The sequence below is a fragment of the Aplidium turbinatum genome, chromosome 5, assembly GCF_918807975.1.
Source record: "Aplidium turbinatum chromosome 5, kaAplTurb1.1, whole genome shotgun sequence".
In the NCBI taxonomy this organism is placed as follows: Eukaryota; Metazoa; Chordata; class Ascidiacea; order Aplousobranchia; family Polyclinidae; genus Aplidium; species Aplidium turbinatum.
Genome location: NC_137476.1, coordinates 19,853,645 through 19,875,522, shown reverse-complemented (window position 1 = coordinate 19,875,522; position 21,878 = coordinate 19,853,645). Strand labels below are relative to the sequence as shown.

At 36.4% G+C, this 21,878-nt stretch overlaps 1 protein-coding gene across 1 annotated transcript; it reads right to left on the bottom strand.

Annotated features, from left to right (window-relative positions):
• Positions 1 to 9,526: 9,526 nt before the first annotated feature.
• On the bottom strand, positions 9,527 to 21,364 carry LOC145770540 (protein phosphatase 1 regulatory subunit 36-like). Its single transcript, XM_082582217.1, has 11 exons — positions 21,230 to 21,364; positions 17,224 to 17,291; positions 16,894 to 16,995; positions 15,889 to 16,107; positions 15,167 to 15,292; positions 12,781 to 12,933; positions 11,900 to 12,087; positions 11,352 to 11,490; positions 10,926 to 11,087; positions 10,576 to 10,673; positions 9,527 to 10,296 (listed from the first exon to the last, which is right to left on the bottom strand). The coding sequence occupies exons 1-11, from the start codon at positions 21,230 to 21,232 to the stop codon at positions 10,193 to 10,195; spliced, it is 1,362 nt and encodes a 453-aa protein (XP_082438343.1). The 5' UTR covers positions 21,233 to 21,364; the 3' UTR covers positions 9,527 to 10,192.
• Positions 21,365 to 21,878: the final 514 nt, after the last annotated feature.

The window sequence follows — 21,878 nt, the reverse complement described above, 5'->3', positions numbered from 1 at the left end:
CAAGTAGATTTGAGGACATGGCACGAAACAATTACCCATAAGATTTATCAATGGAATAAAGCACAAGGGCACCAAGGAATGACAAGCTCTGCGTCTACTTAACTTCTCTTCATCCTTTTTGCAGATTGTTAAAATAAACCGTTAACGCTTTAAGAATGTTCTAATTTTCCGTCGTCCAAAAACAAATGTATAAAAGCGCTGTAGCCTGTATCTTTGCTTGCAAAGATAAATTTGACTTCGGCTATGCATAAATGCCTTCAAAATTACTCCGCTACTTCACAATGCAGCAAGTTTTGCATAAACATCGGTTATAAACAAAAATAGTTGAAATGCTTCTCAAGTAGGCTAACTCTTGCTTTGACATTCAAAACGCATCCGTTCCGATGGATAGTTCACTTCTAATCTCATGATAGAATTCCCAAATAGTTTCATAATTGAAGCGTCTTTGTATTTTTAGTTTGGTTGATCCGAAAATAAAGTTGGATTAAATCATTGAACTGAACAAAAGAAATGAGAAAACTACTGTTGAAAAAATATTGACTGAGCTCAAACAAGATTAAGCAGCTTTTCTTCCCGAGCAAAATTTTCTTTTTATAATTCTTTGAACTGTTTAGCAACTTAAACCGCAGCTTTAGTAAAGCTTCAATCATCTAGTCACTAATTTACCGTGAATTTACTATTCTTAGATCGCAAAATCCTAATATGCAGTTTTGGAATCCAGCTAATTACACCGATTACACTGGTCAACGCATAATTTGGTGTAGGCTATGGTATGTACGATGTAGCCTTATGTCGGAGAATATTTGGAGAAAGGGGATGCAGCCAGCCTTTTGGAGATCACGGCTAATATTAATTTTTATGTTCCGGCATAAGTCAATCCTTCCAAGCCTCTTTATTAATAGGCTGCTACTCAAAGCTACAAGAAATGTTCTGCGAGTAAACAGACTTAAATTCGTTGCGCAAATGTAGCCTAATTTACGTTAGTTTGACGCAAAATTAGTTGCTGTTCCTTGTGGACTCTTCCTGTTGTGATACAGATATCAAAAAATAATATAAGAAAATAATCGCAGCACAAAACGCATCGTTAAATTTGTTTCCAATCGCTTATGAAAATTGGCGAAGCATAAAAATGTTTAGAGAAAATGTACAAAATAGGCTACTTGCAAACTATTAGCAGAGTCAAAGTTTTGGTAAGAATGTTTGCAAAAGGCATTCCACCACAATTATGTTTTTCTTTCATACCTAAATTTTCATCTTAACTAATCATGCATGCATAAGTTTTCGTGGTATGATTAACTTTTGAAAGTTTTTTGTTGATGCTTCGATGTACGCATGTAAATTCATTGCTTTAATTTTTTCCTAAAAGCAGATTCTGTTTTGCATTTTGCAACCCAACTACAACTGTACTTACGAAGCAAACGCTTCCGATTATACGACGCAATTCGCGCAGAGCATTGCTTCCCTAACTTTGAAGATTTTGGAAAAAAACTCAATACTTTTATTCTTTGACAAATAGATCACACACTCTCATCTTTTCTCAAAAAAGAAGGCCTTACAGTACAACGTACATCGGCGCAATGTAGTACGGTAGCTTTACATTTGCTATGGTATAACATAAATATCGACAGGGTAGCCTATATTATGAGATGAAATGGAAGAAGTTTTTTCCATCTTTGATCCTGAGATTTTCTTTCATTCCATCTCCATTTTATCGTAAAAATCTTCCATTCCATCTCAAAACTTTTTTCTATTTGCAATTTTTGCAGCTAAATTTCAATTAAAAATTTTACAGCAATATTTTTCTGAGAATTACGTACCGTTTGGTCTTAGAAGTTAGCTTACAACTACAAGAAGAATCCAGGGCTGTGAAGTCGGGCAAAAATAGCATAATAGCATACGACGCCGACTTCTCCGTTTATAACTGGCTGACTCCAATTCTGGACACGCCAAAATCCCGTCGACTTCACGCCCCCGACTGGACAGCCCTGGAAGAATCTGTGCTCTTGTTTCAGTGCAACTTCAACACTTGTTGTGCATGGAGCACAGAGAGGTGGAATGCGTTGAGTGGCTTGTAATTCGTGTTCCGTTAATTTATGTGAAACTTTAGGGATTATAGGCATCACGTAGAGAATTGTTTGTTTTTTCGATGCTTTCAGGTGTAGGCTACTGTTAACAAGCTTTGCAGGTTGAAGTAGCGTAGGAGTGGCTGCTTTTATGTTTTGTTTTTGCGGTGATTACTGTTCGGTGTGTGTTATGCTATCTTACTCACTCTTCAATTGCTTAAGTTTTATTTTAAGTTGGGTAACACTTTGACTTAGAAAACCTTATGGTTACTTTGGTGACTCCACGGTGTAGCTTCCACATGGATAAATGTTAATGTGTGTGATGTGTAATTTTTCTACCATGTACCGTACCGGTATGTGAAGCTATAGGCCTACTGAAATAAACTTGATTAATTGATCACAGTTTGTGTTTTAGTTTTCAAAGCGCTTAGCATGCTGCCACATAATGTCATTGTTTCTCACTCTTTGATTGTTATTGTTCAAGTGTTCTCGCAGAAATAGAATCATGCAAGGCGAGGTTCTTCAAAGTAGTGCATTCAAATGTCTCCACTTACAGTATATGCAGTGGCGCCGCCAGACCTTCAACATTGGGGGGGCAAAATATTGACAGTGCAAGACAGTAGCATAGTGAAAAATTTTGAGACAGCCTGCGGGCGAAGCCCGATGGCGTGTTCGCCGAAGGCGACACTTAGCGGCGGGGGGTCTGGGGGGTCTCCCCCAGAAAATTTTGAAAAATTACTTTCAGTTTGGTGCATTCTGAGAGCATTTTCAACAAAATTGTGGGTATGAATATTTCTGTAAAATGGTGCTGTCCGGTGGCATAGCAAAAGGATAAGATCATGTTTTCTTCGGCATTTTTCGAAAATAAATCTAAGTCTCTATGTTTTCTTGTTGCTAATTCCAGACAGAGATATTTGAATGTTTGGTACTGGCAAAACTCGCTCTTTTAATGCAGTTTCGTTTAAAATTAGTCAAACTTTGTTTTAGAGACATAGGTTGATTGCTTTTTTTTGCGAGATTGCTTTTTTTTGCGATTTTATTAGGTCAATTTTCTCCTTGGTTGATTCAAAAAACGATCTTATTCCGGTAAGTCACTAACTTTTATGCTCTGAAGTCAACCCAAAGTTTAGAAAATGTAACGTCACAGAGGTCATACATCTTGATGAGTGTCAAACAAAAAGCTTTGAGACAATGAAGTTACTTCAGGCTATTTCTGATATATTCAAGTTTTGTATAACGAATAGTTGCTTAGATGTTAATCTAGATCGAACAAGCGATTTCAGCAGTTGCAGATGGCTTGCATCCTTGCACAGTTTGACGAGAAACTACATCATAGACTTTTCTTGTATTAACATCCGTAAATTCAATTTGAAAGGTTGAAACCCCCGAACTCCCTTCCCTTGGCTACGCAACTTGTGCAAGACATCCAAGACAGTGGCATATTATTTAATTTCTCTTGTTTTCTACCAGGGCTGGAAAAAATGTTTAACTTCCCGGGAATCTGTTTTTTAGAGAAAAAATTTCCCGCGGCTTACAATCACGATAATGAGAACCTTATATTTTACTGATCTCCGGAGCTGACGTAAACCTTAAAAGTCATGTCGACATATTCTTGATGCCCCCCCCTTATCGAAAATTGTTCTTTGTAATACCGCTTTGAAGGTGAATTACGACTATGAACAAAAGAATAAATTTTAAACTTCATTTTGAATTGAAAAGACATGACGTAATGTTTTCCAACGTTAGTTATATATTTTTTCATTACGTAACGTCTTGTAGGAATAAATTGAAAATCAGTATGATCACTCAAAATGAAAGCAATGGGACTACGAATCCTCACTAAACCAATCAATCAATGGTCTTGTCGCACTGACGATGACAACCTTATATTTCACTAATCCCCGGAGCTGACGTAAACCAGGCATAGATCTGTTGACTCAATGCAAACCTTTTGAAGGTTGGGGGGGGGGGGGGGCTGTCAATACAACTTTTTTGTATCAACAGTTGTATCTCTAAAACCACTGAGGCTGTGACTACGAGATTTCTTGACTTTTCCTAACTTTTATTCACCTCTATTGAACTGAAATTTTGAGCGAATAAAGGTTATAAATTGAAAGATATAAAGCATTTCTCAGCACATCCTCTGAAATATTTCATATTCTATTGTGAAACATTTTCCCACCAGCTGGATGAAAGTAGCCTAATTAATTTGGCCCATATCTCGTTAATCCTAACTGTTTCACAGCGTGAAGGGCATTGGCTGTATGTAAAATAATGTAAAAAAAATTAATCACAACATTACTATGCACGTTCTTCATTACTCTACCAAGAAATAATGTGTAAACCCACGCTACAAATTACACTCATAAGTGACCTCAACATTTCAACGTATATGAGCAGTTCAAAATTCACATAGTTTTAATTTTCGGATATGCTCAGCGTGAATAATTTTACAAAGTGAATCCCAAATTTTGAAACCGTGCCAAAATAACAGAGATATCACTCCTAAAGCATAAGAAGAATTGACAGCCCCCCCCCCCAAACTGAGCAAGACTTCAGGAGCCCAACCTTCTAAGGGTTAAAAGTCATGTCGACTTATTCTTGATGCCCCCCTTATCGAAAATTGTTCTTTGTAGTACCGCTTCGAAGGTGGATTACGACTATGAACAAAAGAATAAATTTTAAACTTCATATTTGTATTAAAAATACATGACGTAATGTCTTCCAACCTTATCACATTTTTTTCATTACGTAATATTTACCACCACCAAACCACTATTGACGATCGAATTTGTTAATTTATTATTCGGTAAAATGTTTAGATGATGTCACGTCATTACGCTGATTTGAGATATAATTTCATTCATGACGTCGTATGGATGAAAAACTTTTACAAGTTTTATACTCTGCTGAGATTAAAGAAGAAACATAAATGATAAATATTGGAGAAATTGAGTCTCCTTTACAACTTAAGAATCGAACAACGCAAAACTGCTGAAACGAAACGTTTTGTTTAAGTGAAAGAATCACTGCAAGCAACCAATGCCAAAATGCGCGCGGAAGAAGTCATGGGAGTGTGAGGGATCAAAATTTTAACAGGTTGTTATTTTTCTACATCAATGTGAAGTTAGTTAAAACTTTAAAAAGTCTATATCTTTGCTTCTGTAGAAAATCTTTTAATCTACTGTACAATTTAGTCATCAAGGTTTTGCATACTTTTTTTAAAGAGAGAGCTTTACCCCCCCCCCCCCCCCCCCCCCTTGCAACTTGAGTTGACTTACTTGAGGTTGGGATCCAAATATTAAAAAAAATATTAATATGTATTAATAAAAAAAAAAATTAAAAAGATGATGCCCAAAACATTGGGGGGGCAGCTGCCCCGCCTGCCCCCCCCCTGCCGGCGCCACTGAGTATATGAAAGTATGCCATTGTCATACTCACAAAGTGTGAATATTGTCGACTTCACTTCTTTGAACAATCGTCTCCTACAGCCGCGTGGTTCAATACGAAAAAATCTACATATTTTTGTTTAAAAAAAACGTAATCAAACGGAAACGTTTACTCAATTTATTTTACAACTTTTGTATGTCTTGATAAATGAGGGTTCAAACTTAATGATGGAATTCAGATGGAATGATGGAAGATTGTCTTCTATCATCCAAATCTTCAATACATTTCCATCTTTGACATTTGCCATTTCAAAATCTGCCTTCCCTCCCTTCCCATTTCCTGAATATCGGAAATGTTTTCATAATAGGCTTATTGGTAGAAATTGAAACGCCTTTTATTAAAGCCTATTGTGTTTCCTGAAATTTTCATGCGTATATTATTTTTGTAAAGTTATACTTTTGTTTTGATTATCAATTGTCATTCACTCAATCATTGGTAATTTACATCTGTTATTGTGTAGTAGCTTATAGCAGTGGTTTTCAACCCGGGTTCTGCGGAACCTTAAGGTTCCGCAAGTTTACATTCAAATCCGAGAGTTTATTTTATTATTATATGCATAGTGTTTAAATATAATCAAATATTGATTAGGTTTGCCACTATTAATAAATTTGCTACACTTTAACACGTTCGCTGCGATTCCGAATTTTGTGTGACTGTCTTAGAAGCCCATTTGTCGAATTTAAGCCATCTGAAGGACAGTTTACATTAACAGAAGAAGAAAAACTTGCCAGTGTTTCAAGTGATAGATAGATAGAACATTAAAGTTGAAGCATTCTGAAATAAGCCTGGATGCATTCTGGTTGTTGGTTGAAAAGGAATATCCTGCAATTGCTCAGAAAGCCCTGCGACTTCTTATGCTGTTTTCAACCTCCTGCTTGTGTGAGTTTGGATTTTCAGCTCTGACAACCATCAAGCGAGCACAATTGCTGTCTGCGGAAGATGAACTTCGTGTGTGTCTGTCAAACACACGACCCAATATTAAAGACTTGTGCAAATGTGCAAGAAACACCAGGCTGAAGTTTCTCATTGAATTTTTTATGAAAATAAATGTAATTTTTTTACAGTTTTTTTTTTTTTATTGTACATAAATGAATCTGAACATGAGTACTTTAATTTATTTTTATTAATCAAACGTTGTTTTTTGCATCAGGCAATTAAATTGTTGAACAGGGGTTCCTCGAACTTTTGGAATGTTTCATTGGGTTCCGTTCCACCAAAAAGGTTGAAAACCACTGGTTTATAGTAAGGTAAAGGTGGTTCCATACTTGATTCAACTGTTGGGGATGAAAAGATAAGGTTCATTAGATAAGATGAGGCTCTCATTGTACTAAGCCTTCAGCACTAAACAGAGTAGGGTGGCCAGTTCCTTTCTCTCGGCCGCCTTTCCTGCAGCAAATATGCCCACCCAATTTATTACACCCTAGGTAGAGGTGAGCGGTGTTTTCAACAACCAGCTGAAGCCAGTAGTCGAACTAGGTTTGCATAATTGAAAAGTCAACGCCTTATCCGTTGCGCCATCCCACCGCAGCTTATAGTAGCTTTCATAAATTCCAGAATTAGCGAATTTTTGTAAAGTTCAGAAAATTTTAATTTTGCAAGTATGATTTTTTCAAATAATGTGGTTTTCGAGTCATATTTGCAATTCTGCCTGACTTGTAGAATTTGTGGTAGGACGATAAATGCCATCAACTGGCCTTTTGCTTCCCTGTTATTGTAATGGAAGGCTGCTGCTCTTGCAGTTTTGATTTCACAGAGCTCCTGTTTCTATTAATGGAGGTCTCCTGTCAAAGTGGTTATGTCTTGATTAAGCATAAACTTACTGTTTTCAGCTTTTGTTTGTTGTGGCAGTCCAGTGGTTCTTGCTTTCCGTTATATTTAGCCTATTCATCAATTTTAGAGAAAAGGTAATTGAACGGACCAGGAAAAAGTTTTTTTTTAAAGGTTTTATTAACGTAGGGCTAAGCCTATTTCAAGATAGGCTATTGCACTAAATAGACCTATATCTGAAATTGATTTTTATTACATAATTGCAATATAGCGTATGCTTTATTTTCATTAATTGATTTTAAAACGTCTTGTTAAAAAGAATACAAAGCAATGCCATAAAATCTGTGTTAACATCAAAACAAATAACTTAACGGTATTTTCCTATTGAGGCTGAACGAAGATGGTTATGACATAGGCTACCCATGTCTGCCTCGGCATGAAGACAGGCCGATGATATGGGTGTCGGCATCGGGGAAATGAAAGAAGGGAGCTTGGTGATATTATTTCCATTCAAATGAATGCCTTAACTTCAGTCGGCTGTGGCGCTTGTTTTAAAGAAGAATCGATCTTATAAGGAGGAATGTGGTATGTCTCCAATTAAAGCGCGTCGACCATGACACAGAGTGGTACTTTAGTCGTAGGCTATTTGTAATCCGCAGGACGGTGGAGCAGATGGGGTGTTTTGACTAGTATCCAAGACACTTTGACATAGGACACTTTTTCTTCTGAACCAGCTGACTACAGTGTTGTGATCCTTCTTCGCTCTAGCACTCAGCCAGAGAGTTGATTCTTGCTTTGAACTCTGTTTGGTAGCCTAATTGCAGAAGAAAAAAAAAGTAATGGCAGGGGTGGGAATCAAACTCGTCATCGAAATAACTATTATCCTAACCCTAACACTGTTAGACCACACTGTCAATGACAAAATGTTCACTTACAGTACTTTACATTCAATTCAATGTACTTTTTCTTTGTTGGAAAATAACAGCAATAATAAAGTTACAAATAATTAACGGGAACAAAACCAACAAAAGGAAAAGGTGCAAAAACCACAGAAGTTTAAAACGTGCATGCGATGCAAATTTATAGGTTACGTTGATGAAAGTAAAATAAGCACCACCACCAAATCTAACAGTTTAAAATCGATGAAGTAGTTGAAAAAAACAGTTGGCTCGACATATCTAACGCAAATTGAGGTGTGCCAGTTGATGAAGCCATGCGGGGACGACTGAACCTTACAACCAATACAAAAAAAAATAAAATTACGAGCATTTAAGAATAAACGTACTGAGCTTATGATACAAAAAACTGTGTAGGCTATAGAGTTTCGCTTTCAAATAAAATAAAGTGTTCGCAGCGATGACAGTGGTATCGTTTTAAAATAGGAACTGGTAACTGATGGTTCAGGAATTTATGTTAATTATTATTTGAGCATGATATTAAAGTGATGATCGTGAATGATCAAAAATGTAGTGAAGAAGATATGAGAACAGTCTTGATGATATGCGGGTGACTTCTGTGTCGGAGGAGGATGAAGTTTTTCAAACAGATTTCCAACCATCCTTCCTAACGTGCATTAGCCATGCCGGCAATCAGCTGATCTAAGTCTTGCCATCTGACTGGTTAATAAGCCTCATCTGATGCAGATTATAAATACGCGTAGGCCTAGGGTAGGGTGGATCGAAATTTTGAACTAAATGTATCTGAGCTCTTAAAATAGCTATCCTGTTATACAATTAATTAAAGTTAAATTTGACATGTTTTGTTTAAAAAGCCTCCTGATCCTAGGCTGAATCACTGTACTATAGCTAAGTGTGGAATAAAACGACGAGCTTTAGTTCTTTTAACATTAATGGGTGTTATAAGTCTTCAGGGACGTAATAGTCAGGGGGGACAATCGTTCCCTCCCCGAAATACTTTAAATTAACACTTCACACTCTGTTACAGCATCCTTTGACAAAGTTTTTACTGTGGATTTAGGCTGAAAGTATCCTTAGAATCAGCAATTTTAAGGTATTTTTTTTCCAAATTTTCTGAGAAAGGCTCCCTTTGGGTGCGTCGCTTTCGGGTACTCCTAGCCCGTGCTCACTCACATGTGTAAAGATAGTTATTTGCCTCCCTCCTCGAATGTTTGTGCTGGCTACGCCCCTGTATGTTCTGTACTCCCAGATAGCTTGACCTTTAGAAACGATTTTCTCAGTAATTGAAATTAACACTAAATAGCTTTTTTATTAACAAGATAGGTAAAATATGTCAAAAATATATACATACCATAGGTGCAACACAAGAGTAGGTCTAGATCACAGTAAAAAGTGAGAAGATAAGAACATTCTATTAGAAATATAAATAGAGTACGTTAGTTAAAATTTTCATATTTCGATGTCTGTCCTACGAAAACATTGTAAACGTAAATAAACAAACGATTTTCTGTGCCAATCACAAATTTGGATTTGATAACTTCAGCGACCAAGGTTGACGTCGGGGATGTCGAAAGTCCTTGCGCAATGGTCGCAAGTGAATTGAAACATACTTGAACACCACATTTGACAAGAGAAACTTGATCAACTCATAACTATCATTTTAGAACAATGCATGTTGCTTTAAATTTGTTTCAGTGTCCAAACATCTAATGTGAAACATCTAATGTAAGAAGAAACCTTGAAGAAAAAAGGTTACAAATGTATAGAAATAAAACTACAACAAATCGAGGTTGAAATCTCTTTTAAACTTTATGAAAAGAAGTCTGAAAAATCACGTATCAAGTGGTAAGTCTGAACGCCAAAGCAGTGGGATATGGGCAAGTAGGATGAATGCACATTTCACGGTGCGCTTAGGTAAAGGTCAAGCAAAGAAGGAAATCATGAAACGAAGTCGTCAAGCACGGGTGAGCGTTCGTGCAGATCACGCAACAGCTGCTAAGCTTGGATGCTATCCTCAGTGGTGGCACGAGAGAAGGGCCTGTTCTTGGCTCTATCACTCGCTCCTGACAAGCTGTTGGTGCTGTGAGGTCCGGGCGAGTCTGCGACAGAAAGTTCAATAAGTAAGTTGGTTATTTACACGAGTGTTGAATAAACGTTGAAACGACATAATGAATTCATCGAACATATTTCAGTCTGTGAATGATGGACGTTGATATCTAGTCAGTGCCATCCTTCAAACTTACAAAGCGGTCTGACTCCGAACCAAACATAATCTGTCAGACAGAGTTTTATCTTGAAAGTCCAAAATTCGTATTAGCATTTTTGAATAAATAAAAAAGAGTTGTTTTAAACATATCATAAAACTGTAAGAACGCTACCTGGAGCATTAGAGTCCACTTCATTACCACTTTCAGTGTTTTTTGGCATCAGATTGTCAGGATTGAATAAATCCAAAGGTTCACCAATGATGCCAATTCTAGTAAAATCATTTATTCAGGAATGTATTTGGACTACTTAATTTTACAAACTAGAAGAAAAGCTTCAGAGGGCAGACCATGGAAGTTAGTGATGAGTTTATTACCTTCTAAATATTTCCAAATTTTGCGATGCCTTCGGCAGTCATACTTAGCTTCTTGGGAATCGCAGCCACCAATACAGAAGATAGACAATTCTACGACATTATAAAATCGCACAAAACCACCTACGTACTGCACAACCAGTCGCTTACTTCTCTAAGCCAAAAATATCTAAGTTGTGGAGACTTGGCATAGGTTCGGATTTCTTTTGATTTTTGACAAATTGCTGTCGAAGCTCCACGTTCGTTTTAAACAAATAGTTGGAGCTTTCTTGGGGCAGCGGTAGAAGAGAGATTAAAGCTTCAGATCGCTGGCTGTAACATAATATGCATCACATTGTTGCCAATGAATTGTTTTATACGTCATTAAAACTAAAGCTGTGAAATAATATTATCCAATTATAACGAAGCGAAGTAAACGTCATTTGATTCAATTGCTGCATTGCAACACTGCTTCTCCATAAAAGGTTTTAATGCGAGTTTTCTGTCTTTTCTCAGCGCTGATTTGAAAATAAAAGCAAATGTGGAGCACAAAACCAAAGGAAACAAACTGAAGATAAATAACAGACGCTCTCATACTGGATAGCCTTCGTAATCGCGGGTCTCTTCCCATGCTGACGGCGATGTTCCGCAGGTGTTAGTTTGCTGATAGGAGGCAGCTTGACAGCCAGCAGCTCCTTCACTCGTTTACTGATTGGCTTTGCATTGTCCTTCACATCTATAAGTAACATACCGCCATGACATAACAATAGAACCACCTTTATTGATCGTTGGCAACTAACAGTTTTATTTCCTACATGGCTAAATGTATCAAGGTGCAAGAATACGTAATAGTGTCTGTCTATCGCATGAACTGACACAGGACATCATACCATAGAAACATAGTGGAGCCAAATAATCATCATCATCATTATGATCCTTCCTTGTGATGAGGGTTAAACAAAATGCGCCATCATTCACAGTCACGAGCACTTCTTGCATCATTTTTATGATTTATTTTTCGATTTTTTAAACTAAGCTTCCGAGAAATCAATTTGGTAAAGAGTTTTATTGAGTAAGTATTTCCTAAAAATGACGCAAAGACTTTGGATAAAACTACCGCTCGAATATGAATGCCAAGAACTCACAGGGCTTATGAAAGTGTAAAGGCTTTTCTGAGGCTGTATGTCTACTCTTTCGTGCAGCTGGGTTATACGTTGATGATCGAAGCATATCGCCAACTTCAAAACGGATCTTTTCCAGCTCTTTCCTACGAAATGTGACGTGTACCAGTGACGTACAAAACAGATAAAGATCTTCGTACATTTTCATATCCCTGCAAACGACAAGAAAGGATAGCAATGTAGTTTTTATGTTTTGCAACCTGTGTAGTGTGTATTTTATTTTTAAGAATTCACCACTTTAAGATCTACGAAGCGACACACAAAGTAAAAAATAAAGTACTGAGCATTGTTAGCGCAGCAAAAACGAAATGAAACTTCCAGTTGCGATGAAGAAATCAAGAAACACGACACGCAGTAAGTTCATACATAAACACAAACAAATCTTATCAGCGTTTGTCTTGCATGCGAAAGGCTACATGGGTTCATTGACGAAGTCGCCCATTTGCGTCTTAAGCTATCCCGCGTGTGTGCGCAGCTCTAGCAATATTTTCTTGCCGACAAACTGACTGACTTTCGTTACCGGTTTATTGATAGGCAGCGCACAGTCAACCAATAAAGAGTTCTATTATAATTTACTGGCAGTTAGCCACTGTAAAACAGAACCACCTGAAATAATTTAGTGTTTTAGACCTCGAAATATGCAAGCTTTTTGTTTAATGCACATAGTTCTTCAAAAAACATTACATGCAATGTAGATTAGCTGCTACTATAGTACAAGTAATACTATATTCATAGCATAGTACAGGAATTCTTAACCGGGGGTTCCCCCACTCCTTAGGGGTGCGAGAACCCCCGGTTAAGAAAATTATCACAACAATATGCCAGTCTTCCAAACCATTACCCACCTATGAGTTGACGAGACCCTTTGCTTTCCGCATCCCATGTGATGTTGCTTTTCCATTCCCGTCCCCAGCAGCAGAGTGCAATAAGCTTGTCCCAGATGGCGCTTTGCAACAACCATTTTTTTCTTTGTTTCTTCTATGGCCTTGATCTCCGCTCTGTTATAAGTTGTTTTTTAGTAAGTTCTATTTTTCAATAAATATTTCAAGTTTGATTTGGATTAAGCTTCAACAATGAAAAAAGTCAAAACAAAACTATACAAATATCCATACAGTGTTCTTGCCTATGAGAGAAACTTTTTGAGGGGACTTTACCTTAACAAATCGTTTCTAAAGTCAAAACAAAGTATATAATAGTTTTATATTACTTTTTAAAAATTGTCTACAACCATACAACAGCTTTGCTCGATCTGTGTAAATGATTCATGAACTGCATCGTAACGGGAGTTGTGGTGGATAAACATTTTATTTTTAATCACATAAACATTCTTTCTATTATTTTAAGATCAAGTGTTTTCTTTAACCTAGCGAAGAGTAGGCGATAATGTATGCCACACACGTTGGCTAAGCGGCTCTGACCTGGTAAACCTACCACAAAATTCTGCTCTGCCGAAATACGGTATAATGACATAACGAAAACGTGAAGACAAAGTGGTACCATAAGTTGGAACCTCCAGTAGTCTGTACCAATTTTGAGCAAATGTCTCAAGATTTTTACATAAGTTGGTCAAAAGTCGTAGGGCTCATCATCCACAAAAATGACAAAAAAAGTTAAATCGCTTGTTGTTTGACACCTCCTGTAGAAGCGTTTCCATGGAAACGACCTAAAAAGTAGAAAATTATTGTATCTTGGAAACCAATAAAGCTACTGTATATATAACTATTTTTTTAAATGAATCAGAACAACGACATTTTTATATGTTTATTTTTTTAGTTTCTAAAAATTCTGAGTTTTTTAGCAATGTTTGCACCATTTTATGTTGAGATGAGTTAAATGAAATACAAAAAAACTGTCCCCACTGAAAAATAAGAAAAAAAAGTACCTTTGACCCATAGTTAGCCCACTCCTTATAGGAATGTCATAGTTATGGTTCAATTAATTTTTGTTTTAGCTCTATCAATTTTTAAGGTATATACAATATATTTTTAAATCAAATGTAGTTATTACTATCTGAAGCCTTTACAAATTGTTTCACCTAACGGATCATCAGAAGGTCTTATTCAAATAGAAATTCTATTTGAATAAGACCTTCTGATGATCCGTTAGGTGAAACAATTTGTAAAGGCTTCAGATAGTAATAACTACATTTGATTTAATTCGCTCTGCTTTGCCTTTTTGTAGTATTAATAGTTTTCATTGTTACAATATATTTTTATATATTGGGTCGTTTCCATAGAAATGCTTCTACAGGAGGCATCAAACGACAACTGATTCCACTTTTTGTCATTTTTGTGGATGATGAGCCCAATTATAACTTTTGATCAACTTTGTAAAAATCTGAGACATTTGCTCAAAATTGGTGCAGAATAACCTCCAGGCTAAAAGGTACCAAAAAGTTATTGGTGGAATGAATTACCATAGCAGAACAGAGAAAGAAAGCCGGAAAGAAAGAAAGCAAATGTCATCAAAACAAAATTCAAAAACCTGAACGCTGAATTCCAACGACAAGGTTGAAAAAATAAAAACAGATATATATTGTGGAGAACAATGTAGAAAGATGAAAGTGGCAATTTCAAATCCAAAACCACGATTAAGTGTAGACAATGGAAAAGATCTTCACGACACACAAGAAGTTTGAATCAGTGGAAAATATATTGAAAAAATATATCAGGATGTCCAACTGCAACCACAGACAAAAGACTACAAAAGTCAACAACTTGTACCCGATATACTGGAGAACAAAAGTATCAGGAGTCGATGGAATGTCCAGCAGAACTATTAAAACATTTGCCAATTCGGGTGCCATTAGCTTTATTCCAAAACATTTGGAAATCTCAAGAACGGTCAAGTAGATTGGAAGTGAGACTTCATAACTCTAAATCCTTTCAAACTATTCAAAAACCTAAAGGCATTGTTCGGTTTGCTCATGATTAATTAGCCCATTTTCGGAAGAGTATTTTAATTAGGTCTCAAAGCTTTGATAAACATTAAACAAGCTTGTTTGAAGGGAGAAGCTGTTACAATTAGGTTGACCTGGCGTTAAGCACAAGCATCATCTACGATTTACGTGTTGAAATTGGTTATTGCAAGTCTATTTCAAACGACACTTACAAAACAGTTAAGTAAGTTTATTCTATAGGAGGTGCGCTTTGACTTTGGCGGCCGGGCTATCAAGCCGTAAACAAGAAAACACAACACAGATTTTCAATCAAAGCACTCTTAGCAACACACTTGCTCGGCTCAAGGTAGCTGGTCTTGTGTGGCCGCTTTTGCTGTTCCAAACTCTCAAAGAAGCATTGGAAGTATCGCACTAAAGTGACTAGAAAGTTGTTGAATTGATCTTTGTAGAGTAAATTTCTGTAAAAAATGTAGAGATATGATACATAATGATATTATTTCAAGTTACGCGTATTGTTTATACAGATGCCCAATACAGGCAATATCACTGCAGTTGATCATACCACTGAACGTGATGTTTCCATATGTGCCAATCAGTCAATCCATTTTCACAGTTTGCCACGGAACCGTTGAGTCCTTAATTGTACTCACATTCTGAAGACAATGCTGCGCTATTGCCTGATATTGTCTACCAATCATGTTTACCTTCTTCTAGCAAAGAGGTGACCTCAATGGTAAATTTTAATGTCCAGTGTCCATTAGTGTGACCAGATATGGTACAGAAGTAAAATTACCCAAGTAAGATGAGAGCTCCGTCTCAATTAACCAAAGAGTCACGCAGTTATAATATGATTCTAATTTCAAAGGATAACACAAATATCATTTCATGTTTAATAGCTGTACAATCAAGTTTGTTTACCAAATACTTCAATAGTTTAGGGTACAAACGTTTTTGGAAAGTATGCAAAATTGCCCAACTCAAGTAAAACTCTCACAATCAACATCAAAACAGACCTACGTTACTGTGAGCAATTAAGAAAAAAACATAAACTTGCTTAAAAGAACGAGACACAAGAGCACCATCTTCCATCCTCTCTCTGTTAGCGTCTGATAACGCAACATTTTTAACATCATTTAGGGTCACAGTTGACTTTTGCCCACGAAGAAGCCCCAATCTTGGTGAAATTCTTGCTGCTTGGCCAGCCAGTCGATTTGTGACACCAGGGTTGCCAGAGGTTGACAATATTCCATGAGTTGTTTTGCCAGAGGTTATTCTAAATGCAGAAAATAATCATGAAAACCTTTTTCAAACTTCAAGCTCAGGGAAGCTACATACAAAATTCTTCTTCTTGCATTTGAGGCCGCCACACTGCCACAGGTCATGTTGTTAATTCCAGGCGCAGCAGCCAATGGATTGTGAGTCATCGAGAGTTGTTAGGTTCACGTATCTATTCTGGGGTCCATATACATGACATTGCTAGATAAAGTGGTATGCGGTCTGAAAATCTGAGTTACATGCATGAGATGATGAGTTGGCGAGGCCCAATTGAAACATTTTACTATTGAAACGGCCCACCTCAGTCCACAAGATTAAGCTTCACCCATTCCTTCCGAGGTAGTTCTGCTCTAGGTGGTGTATTGGTATTGGGAACGAACAATGCTTATGATATACAATAAAGCCATATAACAAATGGACTGAAAATATTTAATGTTCACTTATCCTAATAGCTCAGTGGATAGACACCTCGATTTGCAAAGAACAGATCAAAAAATAATAATCCAACTCTGAGTGTGTACACCTGAGCAATGCACTTAAATGACAACTCTACAAATTCGAGAGAAGTACCAAAGCACCAAATGAGCTCTGGAACGTAGTAAGTGCCAGTGGTTCAAAGCTTATTAAGTTTTCAAAACTGCCAAGATCAAGCTTCCAAACAAGTTTCCTATGCCTGAGGAAAACGTTTTTCACAACCGATCACACTTTATGTCAGATGGCAAGACTATATAAATTTTAGTACAACTACAATGGTTGATAAAAATGGAAAAAAAAAACATCAAACCTATCTTTCATATAATTTGGAAACTGCAGCACACGACCATTGTAACCAAGTCGACTTTTTCTTCGTCTGTCATTGTAATTGTCACCGCTAGTATCCCTGTCACTGTAAAAACACGAAGTTTGATGGCAATAATCGAAGAGTCACCAACATATCAAAACAAACTGTAACTTAAAGTGTCTGTCAACCACATAAGGTAGGCTAGGTAAGATAATGTGAAGGACACACATGTTTTGATGCTGTATAAAGGAATAAGTTTTGTTTGACATATATGATATCATAACTTGACAACTTAGTAATTGCTTTTTGCTTTTCAAAAACTATTACCGGCACCTGAATAATTCCAATTCATTGGTTTGTGAGTTCCATTCGAAGTGGCCTTTGACACATTGTATGTTGAGCTATAAAAGTGTATGCAATTTTTATTAGGCTATTAAAACAGTCTAAGAATGTAAATGTTCGGACAGCACACTTTAATGGGCACACAACATTTTGTCGCGACCGACCTGCAGCAAGAACGTCTTACCACAGGGTATATCTCACTATGAGACTACTTAGTGCGAAGTCTACATTAATCTTGCCTTGTACACTACAGATATTCCATGCAGTGCCTAGACTTTTTGTCGATCTTACTAATCTGATTATTGCTTCCATATTACAGCGTGACTTGCTTGACTGGAAACTTGGACCTCTGCTTTCATATCAACTAAGATCTTATTAAATAATTTCATTGTGTTCCTTTTACTTCCAAGCTGGAAAATAGTTGGCAATGTTTGCTGCGGTAATATCAATGCTATGTAAAAATGCGAACGTGATTCATTAGATTTGATCCGAGTGAGTCATTCTCGTAAGAATAGGCAGCTCAGATGACTTTGGATTTACAAAAATGTTGTTTTCTTAAAGTCTTTTGTACAAAAAATGACTTTCTAGAAGTGTTCAAAAATATCTGTAAGTAATATCAAAAACAATGAAAACTATTAATACCGTACTACAAAAGTGCTCAATGCTAAGCAAAAAAGCAAAGCAGAGCAAATTAAATCAAATATAGTTATTACTATCTGAATTCTTAACAGCCTGTTTCACCTCAAACGGATCATCAGAAGAGTCTTATTCAAATAGAATGTTTTAATAATAATAATAATAGGATTCTATATGAATAAGACTCTTCTGATGATCCGTTTGAGGTGAAACAGGCTGTTAAAAATTCAGATAGTACTAACTATATTTGATGTAAGTAATATCATATTCATGCCAAACAGCCTCTAGGTGAGATGTCCCTGAGACAGGTCAGCGCAATCAGTTGTGTTGTGACAGGTCAGCCATGTTAAAATGTCCTAAACCCCACTTTAATAAGTTACATGCATGTCATAACAAGTGCATTTGCACAAAACTACCAACTGTACATAAAACATGAAATTTTCATCATCTGTTGAAGTTTACTCCAGAAAGCATTGTATGGCTTTGAAACACTGAGTAGTGCCTTACAGAAATAGACAATCCTACCAGAATTGGTAAAAAATTTTCAGTCAAGCAATTAGCACTTGTTTCTGAACCACACAGAGAAACAATTGTTCTTTTAAAAGTGAAATTTAACATGGATGTAGTGAAACAATAAAACAAAAAATCAACTTTCTGGTCCAAATAGTAGAAGAAATGCCACTGATTTTGAAAATTAAACCTGGGTAAAACCTACACACAAGGCCGATGAAAGGATATTTTGGGCCCGGTACTAATGAGATCCTTGCACCCCAAATCAAGATTTATACAGGGTCATCAGTAATTAACGTTACAACTTCAAACAAATATATTTAACAAATGGTAGACAATTTTTGAGTAATAAACATATATTATTGTCAAATAAATAAATACTTAGGAACAAGTTTTACTCATTGTGTCTGCCATTTGCATCGATAACAAGTCGGAGACACTTTGAAAAAGACCAGGTGCCAAAGTCTAGGGGCTTCAGGTCTGGGGATGAAGGAGACCATTCTTCCTTGGAAGCCAGTTTTGTGTTCTCTTAGCTCCATATGAAGGAGCAGAATCTTGTTGGAATGACCAATTACGTTTTTTGAAGTGTTTCTTTGCCCAAGGCAACATTGAACCCTCAAGGATATCATTTTGGTAATTTTCTTGGTTAAAGTTTACTCCTTGGTCCATAAAGTCAATGGACTCCTTCCCGATTCGTTGACTGCGGCCCACACCATCACTGATACTGCCCCTTGTCTCCGAGTGACTACCTGGGGTTCCATGTCAAAATCTCTTGACCAAACACAATCATTCTGACTGTTAAAATGATGCTGAACATCAAATTTCTTCTCATCGCTGAACACAAGGTTTGACATAGTACCTCCTCCTTCAATGCGTGAGAGCGGAATTCTGGCTCTGGAGAGATGTTTCTCAATGGTATTGGCATTTAGTAACTGTTTCTTCATGTGTTTGAATGGGCTTATCTTCAAATCCTTCTTGAGGACTGTGAAAATGGTTCCATAGGCCACGTTTGCCACCTTTGAATTGGATCTCTTGTAGCGTTAGTTATTGATGAACATTTATAAAAAAAACGCATTGTATCCAAAAAATACTTTGTGGTGTTTTTATATTTCCAGGCCCCTAAAACTATCCTGACCCCGGGTTCAAAAGTACCTGTGAACCCCCTGTCAATGCTACTGCCTACAACACTAAATGTTATTTTTCTGACCAGTCTAATATCAAGGTCCACAATCAATTAGAAAACAAATTAATGCAGAAAAAAAAATTTCAAATATAAATTTTGCCTTCTTTAACCCATTTGTGCCGAAAGTGAAAGTACTTAAAAATTTTTTTTGAAAAATTAAGTATTGCATAATCATGACCTAAAAAATATTTTACAATTAATTTTTTCTTAATTATGTTAGTACTGGTCGAGAAAAAGACCGTCCTACATATAGGACGCTAGGCAAATCCGCTAGGCTATCAAATTTCGCAAGTTTCTTGTGCGTAATGCGTAGGCCTAATCGTTATCGCTCAAAGTGATAAATGGGAAATCTCTTGTCATCGAGCATTTTATTGAAGCAAAAGTTCACAAAATACGAAGATGAAAATTAGCAAAGCAACACATCACTGAAATAAGTCATTTAGCGGATCGAAATCGCTTTAAGGCCGAATTCGCCTACGTCAAGATGCTCTCCATGTAAAAACACCAAGAGAGAACTAAAAAATTATCAAAAATTTCAGTAAATTACGATAATTATGTTATTGTTCTAAAAACAAACACAACTACTTTGTTATACAGCGTAGAAATCATAGGGAATCGCTGTTTGATACCACTTGATGCGTGGGAATTGATTGTCGCTTTTGCTTCATTTTGCGAACACGTGTGCCTGGCGACCTATATATAGGACACCAATCTTTTGAATCAATTTTTTCGAAAATTTTGCTGCCAATTAAATTTAAACATTTGCTGTAAAATATGTTGATACATAACGAATAAAGACAATGACAAATATTTTTGGAAGCTTATTTGCATATGCGGATTTATTGATATAATTCGACATGCATCTTCAAAATTTCAGAATTAGCAAAATCGGGAAAATTGAAAATGATGTCAAGTCTCAACAAAACAAGCAATTTTTAAAAAAAGTTGTGATATATGCTGCAAAAACACTCATAAACGTATTTGACTTCATCTAAATCTAAAAACTGAACGTGCGAAGAAAAAATTTAATTTGAGTAGGTGTCCTACATATAGGACGCTAGGCATAAATGGGTTAAGAATTATATCTTGTTGTACAACATGCGTTTAATGAGTCTCCCTACAATCAGCAGTTGTGAACTGAGCATGTGGCACTGTGGCAGTTGAGCAAGCCACTAAACCAACAATATTTCAGCAAGTGGCTGAAGTTAATAAATGATAAAACTGATGAAGTGACAGCTGAACATTGAACAAGCTGAAGCTTAGCATGTCACAAGTCAGCTATATCAATGAGTTTAACAAGCGACGACCAAGCAAGTCAAAATTGAGCAAATAAATCTCATTTGTTGACTTGGCAGTAGCTGAAATATACTTGCTGAGTTGAAGCACTTGGTCAGTTGTCGCATGCCGAGTGGTATGACAACTACATATAATGTCAATTTTCCAATGTTTCTCAATGTCACAAGCTGTTAAACCTTATAATATAAAATAAGGTGCGGTACTATTGTTCTGTCAAAACTAAAAATACTTAGACAAGTAAAACAATTTGTTGAAAAACATGTTTTGCTTTATCTTTCAGGTTTCAAAAACAACAATTTAAAGAAATACAAAATACAATTATACAAAACTTGATGCAAATAAAACTATGTCTGACAAGTAACAAAATATTACCATGTTTTAACAGCAAAAAAGTCAAGTTTTTATGTCATGAAGTTCTTCAATAAATCATCAGATATATACAAATTGTGAAACAAGGTCTTGCAAGTCAACACTGGTGATGCATTCCACAAGAAAATCAAAACAACTGATTCTACTCAATATATGATACAAGTTGTGGGGTAAGTAAGAACAACATTTTAGAGTTTTTACAACAATCAGCCAAGTAGGCTACCGTAGTTAAATATGCTAACAAGTAAAACTGGTATAGTTGTACAAATGCAACTGAAACAATGCTGATAAGTCTTTGTTTATAATAATAATTGAATGTATTAAACTAATAAAAAAATTACAGACAATATCCATGTCAACAACAAGTGACAACTTCATTCTTCAATTTTGATAATCAGGCCTGCGTCAGTAGATCAAAGCCTCTAGAAGTATGTAAAACTGCCAGGATGCAACCTAGTTTGTACCCGGGGGGGGGGCTGCGTCAGTAGATCAAAGCCTGTAGAAGTATGTAAAACTGCCAAGTTTAGGCTCTGAAAGAAGCTGTCTCAATCTGAGGATAAAGATTTCCACAATTAATCACTTATATCTTCTATGGAACCAACCAGCCCTTCTGCAACATGTCAATAGCGATTATGTATAAAGAAAAGCCGCT

Bases quoted from the DNA above. Each gene is read 5' to 3' on its own strand.
- LOC145770540 (XM_082582217.1), bottom strand. The intron at 15,293-15,888 runs GCAAGTTTATGT...CATTTTTTACAG, and splicing joins CTTGTGTCTCGTTCTTTTAA to AAATTTACTCTACAAAGATC. The intron at 10,674-10,925 runs GTAAGCGACTGG...TGATTTTACTAG, and splicing joins GATATTTTTGGCTTAGAGAA to AATTGGCATCATTGGTGAAC.